General features: G+C 37.4%; 1 protein-coding gene across 16 annotated transcripts in view; it reads left to right on the top strand.

Annotated features, from left to right (window-relative positions):
• SLC4A7 (solute carrier family 4 member 7) overlaps positions 1-23,047 on the top strand; it is a 124,333-nt gene extending 101,286 nt beyond the window's left edge. For 12 of the 16 annotated variants that reach the window (XM_086365547.1, XM_086365556.1, XM_086365558.1 and 9 more), the window contains 4 exons: positions 6,464-6,595; positions 10,645-10,742; positions 16,859-16,966; positions 18,849-23,047. In XM_086365547.1, the coding sequence (XP_086221673.1) occupies positions 6,464-6,595; positions 10,645-10,742; positions 16,859-16,966; positions 18,849-18,930 (420 nt within the window). In that variant the 3' untranslated portion in view covers positions 18,931-23,047. The remainder of the gene's footprint in view (positions 1-6,463; positions 6,596-10,644; positions 10,743-16,858; positions 16,967-18,848) is intronic. The other 4 variants (XM_086365551.1, XM_086365559.1, XM_086365553.1 and 1 more) reach the window with 1 other exon arrangement.
• The last annotated feature ends 2,472 nt before the right edge of the window (positions 23,048-25,519 follow it).

Raw genomic sequence — 25,519 nt, 5'->3', positions numbered from 1 at the left:
TGAAATGAATAACTTTTATTTATGAGACAGAGCTAAATTATACATGTAGGAAAATGTACACCTTTCATTGCCCTTATTTTTCAAGAAGAATTAAAAGTAACTAAGTTTTAAAGTGAGAGAGTTCCAGAAAAACATCTATTTCTGCTTTATTGACTACGCCAAAGCCTTTGACTGTGTGGATCACAATAAACTATGGACAATTCTGAAAGACATGGGAATACCAGACCACCTGACCTGCCTCTTGAGAAATCTGTATGCAGGTCAGGAAGCAACAGTTAGAACTGGACATGGAACAACAGACTGGTTCCAAATAGGAAAAGGAGTACGTCAAGGCTGTATATTGTCACCCTGCTTATTTAACGTATATGCAGAGTACATCATGAGAAACGCTGGGCTGGAAGAAGCACAAGCTGGAATCAAGATTGCCAGGAGAAATATCAATAACCTCAGATATGCAGATGACACCACCCTTATGACAGAAAATGAAGAGGAACTAAAAAGCCTCCTGATGAAAGTGAAAGTGGAGAGTGAAAAAGTTGGCTTAAAGCTCAACATTCAGAAAACGAAGATCATGGCATCTGGTCCCATCACTTCATGGGAAATAAATGGGGAAACAGTGTCAGGCTTTATTTTTGGGGGCTCCAAAATCACTGCAGATGGTGATTGCAGCCATGAAATTAAAAGACGCTTACTCCTTGGAAGGAAAGTTATGATCAACCTAGATAGCATATTCAAAAGCAGAGACATTACTTTGCCAACCAAGGTCCATCTAGTCAAGGCCACGGTTTTTCCAGCCATCATGTATGGATGTGAGAGTTGAACTGTGAAGAAATCTGAGCGCTGAAGAATTGATGCTTTTGAACTGTGGTGTTGGAGGAGACTCTTGAGAGTCCCTTGGACTGCAAGGAGATCCAACCAGTCCATTCTGAAGGAGTTCAGCCCTGGGATTTCTTTGGAAGGAATGATGCTAAAGCTGAAACTCCAGTACTTTGGCCACCTCATGAGAAGAGTTGACTCATTGGAAAAGACTCTGATGCTGGGAGGGATTGGGGGCAGGAGGAGAAGGGGATGACAGAGGATGAGATGGCTGGAGGGCATCACTGACTAGATGGATGTGAGTCTGAGTGAACTCCGGGAGATGGTGATGGACAGGGAGGCCTGGTGTGCTGCGATTCATGGGGTTGCAAAGAGTCGGACACGACTGAGCAACTGAATTGAACTGAAGTTTTTATTTGTAAAAATCAATAATGGATAACTCATTTATAATAAGTAAATATAAAAGATTAAGAAAGAGAAAAAATGCATAACCACAGCTGTGGTTTGAGGGGTTTTGAGACAATAGTACATGAGTCTATACCAGTATATGAGCATCTAGAGTAGAAGTTAATAAACTTTTTTATGTAAAGGGTCAGCTTGGAAGGTCTCTAGACTATTACATAGTCACTTATATAACAGGAGAGAAATTTCCACAGTTTTTACTGATAAAATTCAAAACGCAGTTGTACAGCTTTTTTTAAATGAAAGACTGCCAATGAGAAGAAGGGAATTTTTCATTTGGAACAATATCTCACTTAATTGGAGTTAGTCAAAAGTAACTGTTCCTCTCATCAGATTAGATCTAAATGCTCATCTGTAAAAACTATTCTTAGCTCATAAGCCATACAAAATAGGTGATGGAATGGATTTATCCCAGGGTCTTGTGGTTTGCCTACCCCTGACATAGAGGGAGAAGCCCACTGTTTACTAGTGTTAATGGTATGAACTGCAAGTTCTGACTATGGTATAAGATAAGAGTAATATAATAATCGGTATAATGACATGATAGCATTATTTGTATACGTATTAGCCCAAATGACTCAAAAAAGACTAAAATCTCTTAATAGAATTAGTAAGAATTTTGTTAAGGTAGCTGGATACAAGAAAACATGATAACCAGTATACAGGCTCTATCTTAGTAATAATGCTAAAAATGGAAATGAAAAAAATTTTATTCATAATAGTGACCAAAAACTATAAAATAGTTAATAAATTGAAAAGGAGATACTTATTTAAAGAGGAAAAAAGTATAGTAATATTTGTATTCGTTTCTTAGAGCTGGTAAAGTATCACAGACTCATTGGCTTAAAGCAGCAGAAATTTGTGTCACAGTTCTGGAGGCCAGAAGTCAGAAACGAGGTATGGCCAGGGCCCTGCTGCCCCCGACGCCTGCAGGGCACTCCTCTGCCTCTCCCTGGCCTCTGCAGACAGCCTTTCGTGCCCCTTGGCCTGCAGTTGTATAACTCTGGTCTGTCTCTGCCTTCCCCTGGCCTCTGCAGACAGCCTTTGGTGCCCCTTGGCCTGCAGTTGTGTAACTCTGGTCTGTCTCTGATGGCTTGTGCTGTGTGGTCACTGTGTCAGCATATGACCATTTTAGCACAGCGCTAGAGTGCTGCACACAGAGAAAGCAGTGGCACGCCACTCCAGTACTCTTGCCTGGAAAATCCCATGGATGGAGGAGCCTGGAGGGCTGCAGTCCATGGGGTCGCTGAGGGTCGGACACAACTGAGCAACTTCACTTTCACTTTTCACTTTCATGCATTGGAGAAGGAAATGGCAACCCACTCCAGTGTTCTTGCCTGGAGAATCCCAGGGACGGGGAAGCCTGGTGGGCTGCCGTCTGTGGGGTCGCACAGAGTCGGACATGACTGAAGCTACTTAGCAGCAGCAGAGTGCTGCACAAGGAGCCCTTTCTCTCCAGCGTGACCTCTTCTTAATTAATTACAGCTGCAGCAACCCTGTTTCTAAATAAAGTCTCATTATGAGGTACTAGGGGCTGGTACTTAAATGTTTTCCAGAGGGACACAAGTCGACCCTTAACAATATTGCAGGACATAAAATTAAGACCTGAACAGATAGAAACATACACCATAGTCTTTGTTTTGGGTACTTATTAGTATTATTAAAATATCACTTCTAAGTATATAGTTCACTAATTTTATTTGCATGTATATTTGTGTCTTTGGGGCAGAAGGGTGGTATCAGTGAGAACTGGGTAATTTTAAAGTTCATAGAGAAAAATAGATGCCAGAGCCACAACATGGGTGGTGGAAATACTCTGTGTCCTATTGGGGTGTGGGTTACAAAAGTATGTGTAGTTTTCAGCAGCATCAAACTCTATATATGATATTTTTAGATATGTAAATTATATACTAAAGGAAAATATAGTTGCAATAAATATCAGAGAATAACACAAGAAAGGTCATTAGAATTCCTGGTTGGGTTGAGGGTTGAAGGCCTTGATTCTGTGCTAATGCCATAGTGTTTTGATAACTGAATATTTACAAGTTGCCATCAAGTCAGCATGGCTAACACAGTATGAAATCTCATAAGAATTGACAAATAGATCTGAAAACAGGACTAATGACTTCAGAAATTTATCAGAATATATGAGAATTTACCACCTGAATATTTCATTAAAGGCAGTAAATTCACTTAAATGGAAAAATAATAAAAGATTAGACTACATACTGGGAGCTAAATAAAGTTGCTGAGTGAGTGAGTGAAAGTTGCTCAGTCATGTCTAACTCTGCGACCCCATGGACTGTATAGTCCATGGAATTCTCCAGGTCAGAATACTAGAGTGGGTAGCCTTTCCCTTCTCCAGGGGATCTTCCCAACCCAGGGATTAAACCCAGGTCCCCCCCACATTGCAGGTAGATTCTTTATCAGCTGAGCCACAAGGGAAGCCCAAATAAAGTTGCTATGTAATATCAAATTCCGAAAGAAATAGTAAATCAGTTCATGATTTAAATTTTAAAACAAGTTATAGTAAAAATTTAGAAAACTATTCATATAATTGAGTGGTTGAAGATAATTTTTCAAAGAAGGTAGGGAAATCTAACAGTGAAAGAAAGATGATATTTTTGACCACATGATATTTGTTTTGTATGTCCTTAGTAAAATCAGATTATGAACTGGGAGAAAATATTCGTTACATATAAAACAGAGAGTTTACTACACAGAACTTGTTAGAATTTCATGAACAGCCGTCAGTTGAAAACCAACTGGAAAAAAAGGCAAAAGGTAAGAAACAGTAAGAACAGAAGATGGAAAACTAGGCAGAATGCTCTTTGACATAAATTGCAGCAATGTCTATTTAGATCCACTTCCTAGAGTAATGAAAATAAAAACAAATGAACAAATGAGACCTAATCAAACTTACAGACTTTTTAACAGTGAAGGAGACCATAAACAGAGCAAAAAAGACAACCCACAGAATGGGAGAAAATATCAGGAAATGATGTGACTGTCAAGGGGTTAACCTCCAGAGTACCCAAACAGTTCATGCAACTCAATATCAAAGAAGCAAAGAACCCGGATCTAAATAGACATTTCTCCAAAGAAGACACGTCACCGATGGCCAAAAAGCACGTGAAAAGACGCTTAGCATCGCCAGTTATCGCGCTGGTCCTCACTTGTGTCGACTCTTTGTGACCCTGTGGACTATAGCCTGCAGGGTCCTCTGTCCATTGAATTTTTCCAGCAAAAATACGGGAGTGGGTTGCCATTTCCTGTTCCAGGAGATCTTCCCTACCCAGGGATTGAACATGGCGTCTTTTGCATTGGCAGATGGATTCCTTACCACTGCGCCATCTGGGAAGCTAATTATTAGAGAAATGCAAATCAAAACTACAGTGAGGTACCTCCTCACACTGGTTAGAATGGCCTTCATCAAGAAGTCTACAAACAATAAATGCTGGCGGACTTCCCTGGTGGTCTAGTGGTTTAAAAAAAATTCACCTGCCGGTGCAGGGCACGTGGGTTCAATCTGTGGTCTGGGAAGATGCCGCATGTTGCAGAGCAGCTGAAACTCGTGCGCCACAACTTCTGAAGCCCTCGCACCCTGGAGCTCATGTTTCTCAACAAGAGAAGTCACTACAGCAAGAAGCCCAAGCACCACAACTAGAGAAAACCCACGCACAGCAACAGAGACCCCGCACGGCCAAAAATAAATACATTTTCAAAGAGTGCTGGAGAGGATGTGGTGAGAAGTGCACCTCCCTGCAATGTTGATGGGAATGTAAACTGAGGCAACCACTACGGAGAGCACTACGGAGATTCCTTAAAAAACCAGCGCTGCTGTAGGAGCCAGCAGCCCCGCTCCTGGGCGTATATCCAGACAAAAGCTGTAATTCAGAAAGGTACATGCCACCCCTATGTTCATAACAGCACTGTTCACAGTAGCCAAGACATGGAAACAACCTAAATGGCCATTGACAGAGAAATGGAGAAGAAGATGTGGTGCGTGTATACAATGGAATATTATTCAGCCATAAAAAGAACAAAATAGTGCCATTTGCAAAAACATGGATGGACCTAGACATTATCATACTAAGTGAAGTAAGTCAGAGAGAGTCAAATATCATAGGATATCACTTATTTGTGGAATCTAAAAAAAAATAATAAAAATTAAAAAAAAAAAGATACAAAGAAACTTATTTACAAACCAGAAACAGACTCACAAGCATAGAAAACAAATTTACCGTTACTAAACGGGAAAGGTGGTGGGGAGGGATAAATTAGGAGTTTGGGATTAACATATATACATTACTGTATATAAAATAGAGAAACAGCAAGGTCCTATTGTATAGTACAGGGAATAACTCAGTATTCTATATGGGAGAAGAATCCGAAAAATAATAGATTCATGTATATGTATAACTGAATCACTTTGCTGTACACTGGAAAATAATACAACATTGTAAATCAACTCTACTCAAATATAAAATAACAATTGTTTAAAAGTAAAAAAAAGAGAAAATCAAATTCCCAATGAACATTTGAAAACATCTTCAACCTTTAAGCCCACCAGGCTCCTCTGCCATGGGATTTTCCATGCAAGAATACTAGAGTGAGTTGTCATTTCCTTCTTCAGGGGATCTTCCCAACCCGGGGGTCGAACCTGCATCTCCTGTGGCTCCTGTATTGGCAGGCAGGTTCTTTACCAGCTGAGCCACTGGGGAAGCTCTTAGCAGCAAAGAAAAGCAAAGTAAAGAATATTGTGTCTTTTTCACAAACATAATTTGTAGAGTAAAATCTAATGCTGGAAAGTGGGTTCTCTAATGCCTTGTTGAAGAGATTTTAAATATTATATCTACTTATGTAAAGTCATCATAAAAAGTAATAATCTTATTTGTAAAGATAATCATTATGCTTAATCTGCTTTATAATTTTACACAGAATTCAAGGGACTTGTATAGGAAAAGGCTAAAAACATCATTTTCCTTATATCTTTGAGCAGAAAGTTGAAAAAGATAAATAGGTGACCAGGTTTCTTTGAAATAAGATGATATATAAAGTAATTTTAAAATAAGCTATATGAAGTGCTTTTTTATGTATGATTTGATAAACACTTTTTCTCCAGGTGATATAATTTATATATTTTTAGATATTACTGAATATTCTTTCACTTACTTTTTTAAAGGTTCTTGCATTAGTCTTTGTTCGCAAACTCATGGATCTGTGTTTCACAAAGAGAGAGCTTAGTTGGCTTGATGATCTCATGCCAGAAAGTAAGAAAAAGAAAGAAGACGACAAAAAGAAAAAAGAGAAAGAGGTAAAAAAAAAAATTTCAAATGTACACTATTAACTGACTGTTTAATATTTTATACCAAGTAGTAAACACTATTATAGTCACTTCAGTGGGAATCAACTCTTTCAGTCCTACTAAGAACCTTATTATTAAAAAGTGTTCAATTCAGTTCAGTCGCTCGATTATGTCCGACTCTTTGCAACCCCGTGGACTGCAGTACGCCAGGCCCCCCTGTCCGTCACCAACTCCCAGAGTTTACTCAAACTCATATCCATTGTGGAGAAGGCAGTGGCAACCCTCTCCAGTACTCTCGCCCGGGAAATCCCCCTGGGTAGAGGAGCCTGGTGGGCTGCAGTCCACAGGGTCGCACAGAGTTGGACACGACTGAGCAACTTCACTTTCATGCATTGGAGAAGGAAATGGCAACCCGCTCCGGTGTTCTTGCCTGGAGAATCCCAGGGACAGGGGAGCCTGGTGGGCTGCCTATGGGGTCGCAGAGTTGGACATGACTGAAGCGACTTAGCAGCAGCAGCAGCAACGTGTCCATTGAGTCAGTGATGCCATCTAACCATCTCGTCCTCTGTCGTCCCATTCTCTTCCTGCCTTCAATCCCTCCCAGCATCAAGGTCTTTTCAAATGAGTCAGCTCTTCGTGTCAACTGGCCAAAGTGTTGGAGTTTCAGCTTCAGCCTCAGTCCTTCTAGTGAATATTCAGGACTGGTTTCTTTTAGGGTGGACTGATTGGATCTCCTTGCAGTCCAAGGGACTCTCAAGAGTCTTGTCCAACACCACAGTTCAAAAGCATCAATTCTTTAGTGCTCAGCTTTCTTTATAGTCCAACTCTCACATCCATACATGACTATTGGAAAAATTATAGCTTTGACTAGATGGACCTTTGTTGGCAAAGTAATGTCTTTGCTTTTTAATATGCTGTCTAGGTTGGTCATAGCTTTTCTTCCAAGGACCAAGCATCTTTTAATTTCATGGCTGTAGTCACCATCTGCAGTGTTTTTGGAGCCCCCAAAAATATAAAGTCTGTCACTGTTTCCCGATCTATTTGCCATGAAGTAATGGGACCTGATGCTATGATCTTCATTTTCTGAATGTTGAGCTTTAAGCCAACTTTTTCACTCTCCTTTTTCATCAATAAGCTCTGCAGTTCTTTACTTTCTGCCATAAGGGTGGTGTCATCTGCATATCTGAGGTTATTGGTATTTCTCCCAGCAATTTGGATTCCAGCTTGTGCTTCATCCAGCCCAGCATCTCTCATGATGTACTCTGCATATAAGTTAAATAAGCGGGGTGACAATATACAGCCTTGACGTACTCCTTTTCCTATTTGGAACCAGTCTGTTGTTTCATGTCCAATTCTAACTGTTGCTTCCTGACCTGCATACAGATTTCTCAAGAGGCAGGTCAGGTGGTCTGGTATTGCCGTCTCTTTCAGAATTTTCCACAGTTTATTGTGATCCACGCAGTCAAAGGCTTTGGCATAGTCAATAAAGCAGAAATAGATGTTTTTCTGGACCTCCCTTGCTTTTTCTCTGATCTAGCAGATGTTGGCAATTTGATCTCTGGTTCCTCTGCCTTTTCTAAATCCAGTTTGAACATCTGGAAGTTCATGTTTCACGTATCGTTGAAGCCTGGCTTGGAGAATTTTGAGCATTACTTTAAAAAGTGTGCATACTTTTGTTTTTTCCAGTTTACAAATAAGGAAACAGAGAGAGAGAGAGATTAGTAAGTAGACTGTCCTAAACACAGGCTCTTACCCATTTTACCAACTGGCCCTCGGCCCTTACACAGAGATACTTTAGAAAAATTACATATGATATGTATATAAATCAATAGCCGTAAGAATTTACCAGATAACACAAAATAATTCTACATCACAGTCTTCCATCTAACATAACCTCAAATGTACATGAGTACATTTTAGCATTCATTTTAATTTTAACAGCATTTTAATAATCTGGCATATATAAGGACAAAAGTGGCATTAAGTAGATATCTTTTTATAGAAAATGTAGTAAAATTTTAGTTTTTATATTCAATATTATGTACCCTTAGTTGATTTGTATACTGAGATTTACATGAATACTCTATACTGAATTTGAATTTTTTAACAACCAGCTCAGTACTGCAACCAGTTATAAAGGGCACACTTGAGTTATGTAGCATAGATGATTCTGTTAATTTCAGTGCCTCAGTTCATTTTCCCAGTCAGAATATTGTTTGAAAATCAAAGATAAGATAATACATTTTTAAAAGTTGTGGTCCTATTTAAATAGATCTCAAAATTGCTGGGTTTTTTTTCCCCTAATTTTTGAGAGAAATGAGCACAATTTATAACTTGTGTTGCATAATATTTATGAAAAAGCATTTATTAAAGTTGCAGACAAATGCTTTTAGAAACTTGTTGGCATTTTTTCATGGTTTGATTTTTCAGTGCTGATTTATGGCAAATTACTGGTTTTATGTTTACTTTTAAATAAAAATTGTGACTTTTTAATGAGGATATTAATTGTGAAACAGTTAAATTGAATCTCCAAAATTTTTAAGAATTTTGTTTCCTTCAAGGCTGTATATATATATGTAAACATAAGCTTTTGATGATTTTTCAAATAGGATATAATTTATTTATAAAATACTTAGGTAAAATTGCTTGCTCATTACTTCCTATATCACTTAGAATAAGGTCATTTGCATATCACAAAACAAAAGCAGAGCTGCCTTAAACACAAGAGTTTTTTCTTTTTGTCCTATAAAGGGAATCTTGAAAGTTAAGTGACCTTGTGTGGTGGTTCCACAGTTGTCAGGAACTCTGTTAGTTTCTCCCAGCGCGGCGTAGACTTTGCATCCTCAGCATCCTGTGATGGGTCAGAGTGGCTGCTGAGCGTGGGCTGCGTTGGCAGCGGAGTCAGAGACGGTGGGAGGCGGCAGCAGTCCGACCGTGCTGCCCAGAAATGGCATCCAGGAGGTTCCACTGGCATCACACTGAGCTGCAGGGAGTGCTGAGAAATTTAGGCTTTATTGGTTTTTAATCTTACATTGTTTTTGTTAAAACCAGGTACATGGTCACCCCCAAGTTGTGGGATTTCTTTTCATAAGACAAGTGCTCTCTCCGTGTCTCCTGTACTGCCCCCTCTCCATCCTCATTAGGGTTGTGTCATGATTTGGGTTCATGTTTCTTAGCTTAGGTGTTCTCAACTTGAGGGGATGGTCAGAAAAGGGGCTGCTACTGGCAACGTATGGCCTGTTGTACATCCTCCATAGACAGGACTGGCTCCCAGGACAAGCAGTTGTTTGGCTCTAAATGTCAGTGTTGCTGAGACTGAGAAACCCCCACCTTATCCAAGTGAGGTTTTTGCTTATATTGTATTGTAATGAGAGCCATGAGATTTCACAAGATTTTGTTGCTCATTGTACATGGTGTGTACGTGCTCAGACATGCCTGACTCTTTGCAGCCCCATGGACTATACCTGGCCAGGCTCCCCGTCCATGGAATTTTCTAGGCAAGAATACTGGAGTGGGTTACCAGTTCCTTCTCCAGGGGATCTTTCCAACCCAGGGATTGAACCCGCATCTCTTGTGTCTCCTGCCTTGGCAGGCAGATTCTTTACCACTTGTGCCACCTGGGAAGCCCCCCTCTCATTGTGTACCTGTGTAATAGTTGATAATAAAATTTATGGAGATTTTCCTGGCAGTCCAATGGTTAGGACTCTGCACTTTGAATAGTCAGAGAACTAGGATCCCTTGTGCTATGTGGAGTCGCCAAAAGTAATGCTAATAGTAGTAAATTTTAAAAATAAAATTCATGTAGCTAAATTGATATTTAAATAGTACTAATGATTAACTCCCAGAGCTGGAAGGTATAACCCTTAAAAATTAATCTTTACAAGTGATTGTTTTCACCTTGTGTTACAAGTATGTGTTCATAATAATGAAATTTTCAGTCATGGCAAGTTAAATAAATATTGTCAGTTTGGTTGTCTGATTCTTTAAGATGTTGATATATTAATTGGTCCTGGAAATATTCTGCGAAAAGTTACCTCTACCCGTCTGTTCTTTTCAAGGAAGCTGAACGAATGCTCCAAGCTGGTGAAGACACTGTGCACCTTCCATTTGAAGGGGGAAGCCTCCTGCAGATTCCAGTAAAGGCGCTAAAATACAGGTGAGATGCAGCTTTGCATTTTAAAATGTGCTTCATTTACACGACAGTTGGATAAATGAGCCATGCGGTGTGTCTCTAAAGTCATGATGCCTATTTTTTAAACAATGACAAACACTGCACCTGACGTGTAGGCTGAAGGAGGGCTTCCTGCAGGTGGAAGAGGAAGTTGCTCACTCCTTCCCCTCCTGCTGACAGCAGCAGAATGCAGCGGGCAGGGAGAGACCTTGGCTTCCACGTCCAACACAGATTGTCCTGTCGTTCTCACTCCTTCTGTTTCAGTGAAGTTTAAACCCAGTCTTAGGATACTCCCATGCTCTCAGTAGTACAACTTTATTTTTTTCCCTTGCCCTCATTATGACGGAGGTTGGTGTGTGCTAGAAAATAACGCTTGTGGACGACCTTCCCACAGGTGACAGTGTTTAGAGGCCCTGGAACTCTCCTTCAGTTTTCAAAGGTATCATCTGCCCATTGCCAGTGAGGGCTCATACTAGGGAAAAATTAACGTTTATCATACATGATTTTGGCAATTTGTATTAAAATCTACAAACTAAATATATAGGTTGGGAAATGTAAGCCTTTTTTTTAGCTTTAAAAACTTCTATGATTTTTTTTATTTTTTTAATATAAATTTATTTATTTTAATTGGAGGCTAATTACTTTACAATATTGTATTGGTTTTGCCATACATCAACATGTATCCACCACGGGTGTACACGTGTTCCCCATCCTGAACCCCCCTCCCACCTCCCTTCCCATACCATCCCTCTGGGTCATCCCAGTGCACCAGCCCCAAGCATCCTGTATCCTGCATCGAACCTGGACTGGCGATTCATTTCACATATGATATTATATATGTTTCAATGCCATTCTCCCAAATGATCCCACCCTCTCCCTCTCCCACAGAGTCCAAAAGACTGTTCTATACATCTTTGTCTCTCTTGCTGTCTCGCATACAGGGTTATCGTTACCATCTTTCTACATTCCATATATATGCGTTATTATACTGTATTAGTGTTTTTCTTTCTGGCTTACTTCACTCTGTATAATAGGCTCCAGTTTCATCCACCTCATTAGAACTGATTCAAATGTATTCTTTTTAATGGCTGGATAATACTCCATTGTGTATATGTACCACAGCTTTCTTATCTATTCATTTGCTGATAGACATCTTGGTTGCTTCCATGTCCTAGTTATTATTAACAGTGCTGCGATGAACATTGGGATACACGTGTCTCTTTGAATTCTGGTTTCCTTAGTGTGTATGCCCAGCAGTGGGATTGCTGGGTCGTATAGCAGTTCTATTTCCAGTCTTTTAAGTAATCTCCATACTGTTCTCCATAGTGGCTGTACTAGTTTGCATTCCCACCAACAGTGTAAGAGGGTTCCCTTTTCTCCCTCTCCAGCATTTATTGCGTGTAGACTTTTGGATAGCAGCCATTCTGACTGGCGTGAAATGGTACCTCATTGTGGTTTTGATTTGTGAAGAATTGATGCTTTTGAACTGTGGTGTTGGAGAAGACTCTTGAGAGTCCTTTGGACTGCAAGGAGGTCCAACCAGTCCATTCTGAAGGAGATCAGCCCTGGGATTTCTTTGGAAGGAATGATGCTAAAGCTGAAACTCCAGTACTTTGGCCACCTCATGCAAAGAGTTGACTCATTGGAAAAGACTGATGCTGGGAGGGATTGGGGGCAGGAGGAGAAGGCTGGATGGCATCACTGACTCGATGGACGTGAGTCTGAGTGAACTCCGGGAGTTGGTGATGCACAGGGAGGCCTGGCGTGCTGCAATTCATGGGGTCGCAAAGAGTCGGACACGACTGAGCGGCTGATCTGATCTGATCTGATCTGATAATGAGTGATGCTGAGCATCTTTTCATGTGTTTGTTAGCCATCTGTATGTCTTCTTTGGAGAAATGTCTGTTTAGTTCTTTGGCCCATTTTTTGATTGGGTCGTTTATTTTTCAGGAATTGAGCTGCGGGAGTTGCTTGTATATTTTTGAGATTAATTCTTTGTCAGTTGCTTCATTTGCTATTATTTTCTCCCATTCTGAAGGCTGTCTTTTCACCTTGCTTATAGTTTCCTTTGTTGTGCAGAAGCTTTTAATTTCAATTAGGTCCCATTTGTTTATTTTTGCTTTTGTTTCCAATATTCTGGGAGGTGCGTCATAGAGGATCCTGCTGTGATTTGCCTATGTTCTCCTCTAGGAGTTTTATAGTTTTTGGTCTTACGTTTAGATCTTTAATCCATTTTGAGTTTATTTATTTTTGTGTATGATGTTAGAAAGTGTTCTAGTTTCATTCTTTTACAAGTGGTTGACCAGTTTTCCCAGCACCACTTGTTAAAGAGATTGTCTTTTCTCCATTGTATATTCTTGCCTCCTTTGTCAAAGATAAGGTGTCCATAGGTGAGTGGATTTATCTCTGGGCTTTCCATTTTGTTCCACTGATCTGTATTTCTGTCTTTGTGCCAGTACCATACTGTCTTGATGACTGTGGCTTTGTAGTAGAGCCTGAAGTCAGGCAGGTTGATTCCTCCAGTTCCATTCTTCTTTCTCAAGATTGCTTTGGCTATTCAGTGTTTTTTGTATTTCCATACAAATTGTGAAATTATTTGTTCTAGCTCTGAGAAAAATACCTTTGGTAGCTTTATAGGGATTGCATTGAATCTATAGATTGCTTTGGGTAGTATACTCATTTTCACTATATTGATTCTTCCAATCCATGAACACAGTACATTTCTCCATCTATTAGTGTCCTCTTTGATTTCTTTCACCAGTGTTTTATAGTTTTCTATATATAGGTCTTTTGTTTCTTTAGGTAGATATATTCCTAAGTATTATTCTTTTTGTTGCAATGGTGAATGAAATTGTTTCCTTAATTTCTCTTTCTGTTTTCTCATTATTAGTCTATAGGAATGCAAGGGATTTCTGTGTGTTGATTTTATATCCTGCAACTTTACTATATTCATTGATTAGCTCTAGTAATTTTCTGGTGGAGTCTTTAAGGTTTTCTATGTAGAGGATCATGTCATCTGCAAACAGTGAGAGTTTTACTTCTTCTTTTCCAATTTGGATTACAAATTTATTTCTTTTTCTGCTCTGATTGCTGTGGCCAAAACTTCCAAAACTATGTTGAATAGTAGTGGTGAAAGTGGGCACACTTGTTTGTTCCTGACTTTAGGAGAAATGCTTTCAGTTTTTTACCACTGAAGATAATGTTTGCTGTGGGTTTGTCATATATAGCTTTTATTGTGTTGAGGTATGTTCCTTCTATTCCTGCTTTCTGGAGAGTTTTTATCATAAATGGATGTTGAATTTTGTCAAAGGCTTTCTCTGCATCTATTGAGATAATCATATGGCTTTTATTTTTCAGTTTGTTAATGTGGTATATTACATTGATTGATTTGCAGATATTGAAGAATCCTTGCATCCCTGGGATAAAGCCCACTTGTTCATGATATGATCTTTTTAATGTGTTGTTGGATTCTGATTGCTAGAATTTTGTTAAGGATTTTTGCATCTATGTTCATCAGTGATATTGGCCTCTATGTAGTTTTCTTTTTTTGTGGCATCTTTGCCAGGTTTTGGTATTAGGGTGATGGTGGCCTCATAGAATGAGTTTGGAACTATGATTTATTTACACATCTGATTCATCTGTATATTTATTCTGTTTACAAATAGCCATATATAGTACAAAATTCAGTTTTAGAAGGTATATAGGTTCCTTCCTTGACCAGTTAATGGAAAATATTGTTAATATCTAATTATCTTGCTTCAACCTTTTTTCATTTTTAACTTTATAGTTTTTACAGAGGTCACATTTGGACTCTATGTGTTGATTAGTTTTGAAAATGAATTCACAATTAATTTTTCTCTAATACTTTTTACTATTAATTTTTATCATGGGTATCCTTTCATGATTTTCCCTCAAATTTGTATATATCTTAAATGCCAAGTATAGACATTTTGATATATCCATGTATAGTGCTCTGCTTCTCTAGATTCTGTAAATGTTTATTAAATGAATCAATGTATTGACTTTGTGCTAAAAAGAGGGTGCAAGTGAAAGTCTTAGTTGCTTAGTCATATTTGACTGTTTGCAACCCGATGGACTGTAGCCCACCAGGCTCCTCTGTCTATGGAATTCTCCAGGTAAGAATACTTGAGTGAGTTGCCTTTCCCTTCTCCAGGGGATCTTCCCAACCCGGGGATAAAATTCAGGTCTCCTGCATCGGAGGCAGATTCTTCAGCGTATGAGCCTCCAGGGAGGTACAAAAAGAGTATAGGAACTGCCATGGTAGTTACTGGTGACTCAGCAGTTTGCTGAGATGTTGGCCACTTAATTTCTGTAGGACCTACATTAGCTTTTCCTTACTGTGATCACACATGGACCTTGACAAATATAAGTGGAGTCCATACTTATACTTTCTGATAGTTAACAAAAAGAATGGGTATACATACATATATTTACTTTGTCTAATCATGACATGAGCCATGATTAATGCCATTTTGCTTAAAACTTGAACATCCAGAATGCCAGGAATTGGCTGACCTGTTTGTCTGCCAGAACTTTAAGTCTGCCTGCTTTGGATTTGTTTGTGTGTGTGTGTGTTAGTCACTTAGTCATGTCCGACTCTGCAACCTCGTGGACTGTAGCCCGCTGGGTTACAGTGGAATTCTCCAGGCACAAATACTTTGAGTGGGTAGCCATTCCCTTCTCCAAGATTTGGATTATATGCCATAAAAATGAAGTAAGATAACTTAGCAACATAGGAAAGCATTTGGAAACTGTAAAGTCTACAAAATATGAAAATAATTTATTGAATGTAGACAAAATTTTTTCTATCTAGTTCTTACTTTGGAGGTAAACAAAGTGTCTACTTTCTTCAGAGAGGGAGTCTCAATTTCTACTAATGGGAAAGTAGGGAAGAAACATTTAGAACCTAGAAAGTGTTTCAGGAATTTCTCTTTTCAATTATTGGAAGTTGGCAACTGAGCAAAGAAACATTTTCTTGGGGTAGACCGGGTTTCAGGTACTGCCATGGTGAATCTGGGTGTCCAGATGTGTGCGCTTGTAAAAACTTGGTAAAGCAGCCTTGGAGACTTTCCAGAGATTCTGTCACTCATTTCTGCAGTCTTCCATCATCAATGATGTGCAGACTTAACGTGTGAACAAAGGCCTGTTCTATAGCCCTTTATAACCTGGCTGCCACCACAGTGTAATTTAACATCTGTTTTGACATTTGTATTCGTTGTTTGTTTGCATGAAATATTTTTATTTGGGTGAAGAAAAAGGACTTGCAAGTGTGTTTCTATTAACTTCCTAGTACTTTCTTGTTACTTGGGACTGACAACCTTAAGCCCCAAGATACTTATGGATGTCTTCATTACTGGACTTGGGGCCTTGAGGTAATTTTTGCAGTATTTCATAGAGACACAATATAATTACATTTGTTTCTTACAATGAAAGGAAGTATTTTGTTCTTTGGATTTTGATAAATTTTATATAGTAATAGTAACACTTTGAGGCTACCATATTACTGATATTGTAATAACCAGCTAAAAGTGGTACTGACAAACCTTTTTGGTATTTTATCTGTTGAAGTATTTTAATTTCTAATTTTAAAGCATCCCATTTCCCAGAATTCTTTTTAATGATTTGTAAAAACTTTGAAAAAAATGTTTTAAGTCCTAGTTGTTACTTTTCTTTATGTACTTCGGATAGTTGTTTGCTGCAACTGGAATTTGTGCAGATTATAAAAGTTTTCTAATTGACTTGATGCTGTATCACTTTTTATATTTAAAAGCACATTAATATATTCTTTCGCGTTATTTTAATAGTATACTTATAGCCAAGATAATCACCTTTGAGTATCATTGCCAAGTTAATTAGTCTCATTCCTAGTTTTGATTATAAGGAAAGATGCAGTTCCCTATGAGACCTTTATAATAGAACTCAAAGTACTGATATCTTGCTGGACCTTGGTTTAAGTGCATGGCAAAGAGTTTTCTCCATTTTAAGTTGATGAAAGCAAATATTATGTAGATAATAAGAATGACAGTATTAATGCTTTTGCAAGTACTGAATACTAACCAGAAAGTGTGTTTGTTCTTCAGTGTTGATCCCTCAGTTGTTAACATATCAGATGAAATGGCCAAAACTGCACAGTGGAAGGCACTGTCCATGAACACTGAGAATGCCAAAGTAACCAGACCTAACACGAGGTAGCTGTGACAATTTATGCATTTTCTAACTGTAGCGACTTCTAGTTTACTTATGGATAGCTATTTAGGAAACCATTCAATTTAACTCAATTTACGTAATTTATATTCTCCTTACTTAACAAAACCAACATTTTTTTCTTCCTCTTTCCTTCTTCATCTGTCCATCATTTTACTGTGTCCTGGAGCAGATACGGGTACTGATTTTTTTTTTTTTTCTTCTAAGTTTATAGTTGCCTACTTCAAAAAAAAGAATTGGCATTATATTGTAATAAAAATAAATATATACATATGGAATAAATATATAAAAGATCAGAAACCACATAAAGAAAAAAAATTACTAAGGGTTGAATACTAAAATAGAATGCTGCCTCAGTTATGCTCTGATGGTCCCCCCAGAAATATACCTTGTTCTGTTTTGTTTCAGCCTACTCTATCTTCTGATGAGGTAAACATTTTCCTAGGAGATACTTGTAAGAAATTTAATCCATGATTGTAAAGGCCATTTAGTTTTATAATGAACCATGTATTACACAACTGTTTCATAACCCCTTATGTTTCTTGTTATGTAATAACTCTTTTTTTCTTTCTTTCTCCCTCACTTTAAGACCTAAACTTCAGGAATTCTGACTTGATAATCATTAGTACTTTAACCCCTCATGTCTCTGGAGAAATTAGGTATTATCCTGTAGAATACTCAGTCTTTCAGAGTCAACAGAAACTTATTTTGTGTATACTTTGTTCCAGACACTGTATTAGACATATATGCTTTATTAGACTGTATTTGCAGCTTGGATGTCAGATTAAAACTTCCCGGCAAGCAGTCACAGGTTTTTCTCCATCTTTCCCTGCCTCCTTTAGAACTTTGCTTCTGCTTAATCTTTGTTACCAGATTTTTTTTTTTTGCTTTTCTCCCATCATTTCTTGAGTTTTAATTCTCTAAGCTAGACTGTTTCCTTCACTTATATATATGATCTCAAAAGTTTTAAAGTTAAACTTTTTGTCATTTTGGATTATTTCATGCAGCCCAAATTTCACTAGATACTCTTTTAGTAATTTTTAGTAATTTTCAACTCCTGTCAGCACCCCTGGCCCACAATGTTAGTATAAAGACCTTAGACTAATATTATTTTGTCTTTTGTAAGTACTTGTGCCTTTCATTCAGGTTGCCCCTCAATTCAAAATAGCTTAGGAGGAAAGAGAATGTTTTGTTATGTTGTTCAACAGAAGAATGTTTGAGGTGTCTTCTTCAGTTTTGTCTGGAGAAGGCAGCAAACCATAGCATGTTTCTATATTTTGAAAAATGTTCAAAGCCCAGATATTCTTATTATAATTAATCAGTTAAATTCATGTACACAGAATCATTGTTTTTGATATTAACTGAAAATGTAGAATCTTGTATTTGTGAACTTTGGGGAGATAAGGTTTGGAAATTTGTTCCATTTTGCAGGAAATTATCTGATGTTTATTTATACTGACAAAGGTTAAATAATTTTTAAAATATTAAATATTTAAATAGTTGTTTAAATTATTTAAATTTGATTATATGTTTGTCAGTAAAAGTCAAGTGTTACAACTGTTCATATATAAAGTAAAGCTATTAAGTCAGGCGTAGTCTTCATACCCTAACCAATTTTGAGTTATAAGAAAATGTGAATTTCAGTGGCAAAAATATATATTAAAAAGCTAAGACTTTTTAATATTTGCCTTTGGGCATCAAAGTTTACTGATATGAAAAGAAAGCAGTAAGATAGTAATGGCAGCTGGTATGTTTATAGTATGAATAGCCATCTCAAAGGTATTATGGATATTTACTGTTGGCCATGTGTGAATGTAATATTTGACCATTTCAAAATTACTTATTCTCATTCTTTGTTTTAAATAGCCCTGAAAAACCTGTAAGTGTGAAAATAAATTTTGAAGATGAACCAAGAAAGAAATACCTGGATGCTGAAACTTCATTATAGATTTGAACCAAGAAGAATTATATATACAGATAGATTAGATACATATACATATATGTGTGTGTATATATAATGTGTGTGTTTTGTGTTGCTATATATAACAATATTGTATGTCATGCCCCTTATGCGTGACTACTGGGTTTTTGGGTTTTTTTTTTTTGAAGTAGTGTCTGAAGTTTGTTAGGAGCACCATGGAGACTGTGTTTATAATGAAATGGTCTCTTGGAAGTGAGGTACATGGTTCTTACTAATCAAATATTTATTTTTCTGTTGGAAGTTTTTTTTCTGATCTGCAGTAGAAGAATGTGGGAAAATGCATTCAGTCTACTTTTCTTTAAATCTGTTCTTAAAAAAAAATAATCTTTAAATCTATTTAAATCAGTGGCAGTTCATACCAACCTTAAGTGATATGTGTTTTGTCCATATTTTTAAATTTTTTCCTTGAGTTGCTAGAAATGTTGCCATATGACTTCCCTTCTGCTAGTGCGCTGAGGGGAGAGCAGGGCGCTCTGCCTGTGCTGGGGCGCGGATGCCGCTGCGTCCCTCGCCCCGTACGCGCCCATCACGGTTCCCGGGAACCTTCTGCTGCAGGGCTACAACAGTGGAAACCTTCTAGAGAAGACCTACCGTTTTGACCTTTATATTTTTGAAATGTATTTTAAACCTTAGAATGCCCACATCTAGGTTTCCATTCTGATAAACAAGTAAAATTGCAAGTGATTTTATAATTTAACCCTGGTACCAGTCATTAGTTAATGAATTTTAAAAGCTATAAAATACCAGTTTAAACTAGTTAAACTTTGTTGCCTTTATAGAATTTTTTTCTATATCCTAATACCCTTTTAGAGCCCCATATGCCCACTCTGTTCTCTACTTTTGATGTCTTTTATGTAAAATGTGGTTAGTTTGTATCAGGTTCAAGTTCTTGATTATTTTTCTGTAAGTATAATTAATCAGGAGTCAGAATTCTCTTAAGTGGGTTAACGATCAGTATTACTTTCTTAAGAATTACCTTTTGTTTTCTCTTTACGTTGTTCTTTCTGTTGTATAGGTAATGTTTAATAGATTGTTATCTGTGGTTTCATTTTAAGATATTTAATTTATTTTAATTGATATGATGCTTAAATGTTATATAAACATTTGAAAAGATGACACATATAGAGTAAATTTAATGTAGACAGTTGGTGCTCACTTGCGTTTATGGTTTATTATCTAAAAGCAGTTGATAGATTTTACATCTTTGATATAAAGCACTGCCATATTTGTATTTTAAAAGAAATTTAGACTTACTATGTGTATAGCTCAGATTGATGACATTCTTCCTAGTTTGTGTTTGTGTGTTTTATTTAGATTTTGGTTTTCTGAGCTGTCTTTTTAACTTCTAGCAAATCTTTTTAGTCATCTTTTATATACTTTTTAGCTCCATATGAAATAAATAAATATCGTTCTTGTTAAGCCTGTAGGACTGGATGAATGGGGTTGTGAAACTGATTTGGCAAAAGGATGATTTCTAAAAACCAAACGAGTATTGAGAAGCCACTGAAAATGATAACGTGAATGTAAGGATGAAAATTTCAATGAAATCCCAGTGCTCTCTTTAATCAGTTCTAATCAAAGTACAAAAGTATGAAGAGTTGATCTTATAGAAGATCATGAGCGATGCCCAAAGCTGATGTTTTAGCAATTCTAGCAATCCATTCCAAACTACTTAACATGAAATTTCCACATCTAAGACCATGTTACCCAATTCTAGTTAAAATAACGGATTCACCTTCTGCCTCATGGGAGGCTGAAAATGTAATTTTCTTTAGAAAGTGTAGCTGGCATCTTTTGGCGCTGCCTGAAGAAGAGAGATGCTGTGGTACTTGGTGAGAGAGTGGTACCCATGGTGCTTGTTACTGTTACGAGCTTCCAGTGAAGTGAGTCCTTTTTGTTCATAGCAGCATAATCCTTTCCAAAGACCCCAGTATTTGCTGCTACAATTTTGTAAACTGCCCTGATTAACCTGAACAAGATGATTTCCTCACATCATTTCCTTGGGTCTGGACGTCACAGGGTTAACAAAGTGTGCTTATTTTACAGGAAGTATATTTTAAAATTTAAACTGAAACCTCCTTGGGATCATAGTGTTTATGTGATTTTATTTAATTATGAAAACTGGCTATCCAGTGCCAGAAAAACCATGACTTACAGAATGCTTTGCACTCCATGTTTTTACTGTTTTAATTGTAAAATAGTTTCTGCTTTCTTTTGACTACTTGACTTACCAAATGATCCGATATGACTACTCCATTGAAAAGCAAAGCTAATTCATGTTTAAGTAATAGCTTGTTTTATGTGGCTATGATATTTTCCCACCGTTTTTGGAAAATAACCATCATGGATAGCATTCTTTGAAAGATAGTGAAAACTTTTATTTATACTTATATTGATTTTTAAATGTTGCCTTAAACGTGTATAGATGAGCAGTAGTGATTGCTATGTACTGATTTACCTCAAGGTGCAAAAGTATTAATAAACCTGTGCATATTCCATTTATAAAATAAAGTCATAGAAACAGCCCTGCACTTCCTCAGATGCCTTGGTCTCCAGGATAGAGCTCAGAGCTGCTGAGTACCTGGGCTGTGGGGCTGCTCAGGACACTCTTTCTTCCACCGGTTTTATTTATTATAGACATCTGTTTACAGAGACTAATAACATCCTCATGTTGACCATCTGAAATTTAGTTTCTTTTGAATACTATTTCACTCTAATATTGCAGCTTTGGGGAAGACAATGAACTCTAGTTACTTCCTTGTGATAAAAGAATGATGCTCTATATTCTCTAATATTAGATACACAAAGTGAGGTGCGTGATCTGTCTAATGGCTGTTGTCTGTGTGAGTGTGCCTGTGTGAATGATGTGGTCAATCATAAATCTCTCAATTTGTTTTAAAAAGCTGTGGCATATCATTGTTCATATTTGCCAAGTCTATAAAATGTGTAGGACAATTTTTTATGTGCTAATGCATGTATTTATAAAGCAGATTTCTTTACCACTCAAAATTACTAACTTTTCTATCCATTTAAAAAACCATTTCTGTTTCTTCCATATACCCAAAGTTTATGTATATATGTAATAGCTTTCTAACCTTTTCCTTTTGCAAAAAGTAGGTTCAGAATTCTGTAAAAAGAAAAGTGGTTTCTGAAACAGAGGTATGACACCAGAGCTTGCCGTTTTTAAAGGATTGTATCATGTACAACAGTTATGTAAATGTGCTCAACAGTATAACATGTGAATCCTGTTTTAAAGTGCTCAGATTTCGGATGTATAAGCCATTGATATAACATTGTGATTCAAAAATGTTTAAATTAAATAATTTAATGTTTTAAATTTATTTATGTAGATCACATCATTGTTATCATATTCAATAGAACTATGTGAACTGTTTTTTGGTTTAGTCCAACAACTATTTATTTTTTTAGAAAGTTAAAGACTTTAAGGACATTCGAAATTTTAAATAGTGTTCATAATTCAGAACTTGGCAATTTTAATGTAAAGTTGGTACTTTTCTAACTTTAAAAAGTAATGTAAAAAAAAAAAAGTAATGTAAGTGTCAATAGTTGGAAATGGAATCATCTAAAGATAATTTTTTAATTTAATTAGCATAGATTGACTTCTGCAGTTGACTTAGAGTAATTGCTGTTTTTTTAATCAGATTTTTGTGCATTGATTGATTGTTGTGGTTTTCCTTTTGTTACTTTCATATTAAAAGGTATTTTTTGTTTTGTTTTGGGGGGGTTTATCTTCCAGTGTTTACTCCGTTTAAATAAATAGAAATTGAATTTATTGTTCATTTATACAGTATTTGATAGCTTGGTATAATAAGAACAGTACAGTTCAAATTTTTATGACTTTTATAATTATCAATACAATGATATTTTCTATTATAATAAAATCCAAAGTAAATTAAACATTTAAAATGTAGAACTGATATTTTTAATCTATATGAAGTACAAGTATCTACCAGTCTAGAATGTGAATAATCTTGCTTTTCAAATCTGTTTCATAAGATTAGAAGAAAACTATTTTTTGGAGATGTTATTGAAGTTGAAAGAGCAATAAAAGTCTACTGAATCAGTCGTTGAATATTGTCTTTACTTTGGTATTAGAAGAGCCCCCCCTACACGAGAGGGGATGGGGAAAAAGCAAGTAATTTCTGTTTGCTGCCTCCTGATTTTCCTGTGCTTTAGTAAGCAGGAGACAGAAAAGAGGAAACAGTGAGAGAAGAAAATGAAACAAAACAGTGTGTGTTTCACCATGATTTTGTGATAGTTAAGAAATAATGAAATTAAAGCCCTTTAAGATAGGCTGGTCCAGTATAGTCCCTATTTTAAGACACATCTGTTTAGAGTGAGAATCTTACAATGTGGAGTGTAATAAACACGCATCACATTGCATGATGGGTAATGAGCATATCTCAGGCGTGCTTTTCTTTTTTGTTTTTAGTGATTAATTTTATTATGGATTTTTTTTTAGTAATAGCCAATGACGGGGTTTGGTCTGTCTTCCACTAGGCACATATGGAGCACTTCTTCCTGTGTTTTCTGGACTTGCTGTAAGGTTTCCGATTTCCCACAGTGAATCTGATAACCTTTGGGAGTGAGATGGAAAAAAGTGCTTAAGGTTTTGGAAGCTTCATTTGAAAGTTCTGTTTACATTTACTTGAGGGAAGAAATATTTTTTGTCAATGTATTATCCCAGCTACAGAGCCCTGAGATTTTGTGGGCATTGAGGGTGGGGAGAACAAAGAAAACGGTGAGTTGCCCACTCAGTTTTGTTTACTCTGGCTCCTTAAGGCAGGTCTGATCTCTCCAGCATCAGTTCTGTGACCTTCACATCACTAACTGTGCTTTTCATGGAAACACTCCTATTGTTTGGAAAACCTTCCTTCCTGTTTCTCTGCTGTTCTTTCAAAGCTCAGCGTGAGTTGTGCCTTTTCTTCTAGTTGTGCTCTCCGTGTGCTGTCTGCTGTAAGAGCGTTTTCCTGCCTCCACTCAAGAGTGTGTGTCTGTGTTTAAAAATACTCTCTTACTGTTTTTGTTCTTTTCCTAGACCAGTGGTCTAGGGGCATTTTAGAAATTTGGGGAATTGTTTTTTTGTGTGTGTTCTTGTTGATTCTGAATATTTATTTCAATATCTATTTAAGGTACTTTTGTTTGTTCCTTATGTTAGTTATGACATTATACTATTTTACTTTGGAACGTGATTTATATAACCTGTGGATTCACATTATGATAGTGAAAGGGGTGTTCAGAAACACCAGTAGGGGATTTGAAGTCCTACAAACTTGGACTCTACCACGTCAGCCACGAGCCTGATGCAGGCGTGAGCGCCTTGCGGGCCTTGTGTCCGTCTCACCTCAGGAGCACAGCATGGGCGGCGCCACCCAGGTGGGAGTGCTGCCCCTGTCCTCCAGAGCCCCTGGTGTCCCAGGCCTCTTAATCGTCTATGTGACTGTCAGTTGTATTCAGGGGAGGCCGAAACATTAAGATTTTATTTTAAGAAAGAAGAGAAAGAGAAAGATGGGAAGCTCATTGAGTATTCTGATAAAAGTTCAGAGGAATACTTTTGTCTCCTGCTTAATATTTAAAATGTCTCTAGAGAATACGTCTGCCTTTCCTGTCACGTTTTTGTTTTGAATCAGGTTTTGGAAGGTTTAATCACCGCACGAATGGACATGCCCATGGGGCTTGAAACTATATTAAGATGAGATTGAATTGTTCAGGGAGCAGCATGGGGGTTAAGGCTGGGCTCTAGATTGGAACTCTTAAGATCTCCCCTGCGTCCATCAATTACCAGCTCTGCTATGGGCCACCTGGCTCTAAACTAGGATGAGAAATAACCAGACGATGTGAAGAGTAAGTCAAACAACGATGAAAGAGTTTGGAACAGTCCCTGGCACAAAATAAACGCTCGTAAAGCTTCATAATGTGTGCACAGTCATCTCACACACTAGTAAAGTAATGCTCAAAATTCTCCAAGCCCGGCTTCAACAGTACGTGACCGTGAACTTCTGGTAGGTCAAGCTGGATTTACAAAAGGCAGAGGAACCAGAGATCAAATTGCCAACATCCTTTGGATTATAAAAAAAATGAGACTTCCAGAAAAACATCTACTTCTGCTTTATTGACTATGCCAAAGCCTTTGACTGTGTGGATCACAAAAAAAACTGTGGAAAATTCTTAAAGAGATGGGAATACCAGGCCACCTGACCTGCCTCTTGACAAACCTGTATGCAGGTCAGGAAGCAACAGTTAGAACTGGACATGGAACAGCAGAATGGTTCCAAATCGGGAAAGGAGTACGTCAAGGCTGTATATTGTCACCCTGCTTATTTAACTTTTATGCAGAGTACATCATGAGAAATGCTGGGCTGGATGAAGCACAAGCTGGAATCCAAATTGCCGGGAGAAATATTAATAACCTCAGATATGCAGATGACACCACCCTTATGGCAGAAAATGAAGAAGAACTAAAGAGCTTCTTGATCAAAGTGAAAGAGGAGAGTGAAAAGTTTGGCTTAAAGCTCAACATTCAGAAAACGAAGAT

This window comes from Bos grunniens, chromosome 22 (genome assembly GCF_055505025.1).
Source record: "Bos grunniens cultivar Pamir isolate PY7600 chromosome 22, Bosgru_T2T1.0, whole genome shotgun sequence".
NCBI classification, from domain to species: domain Eukaryota; kingdom Metazoa; phylum Chordata; class Mammalia; order Artiodactyla; family Bovidae; genus Bos; species Bos grunniens.
Note: the sequence above shows the minus strand (reverse complement) of the source record. Positions and strands in the feature narration are given on the sequence as shown.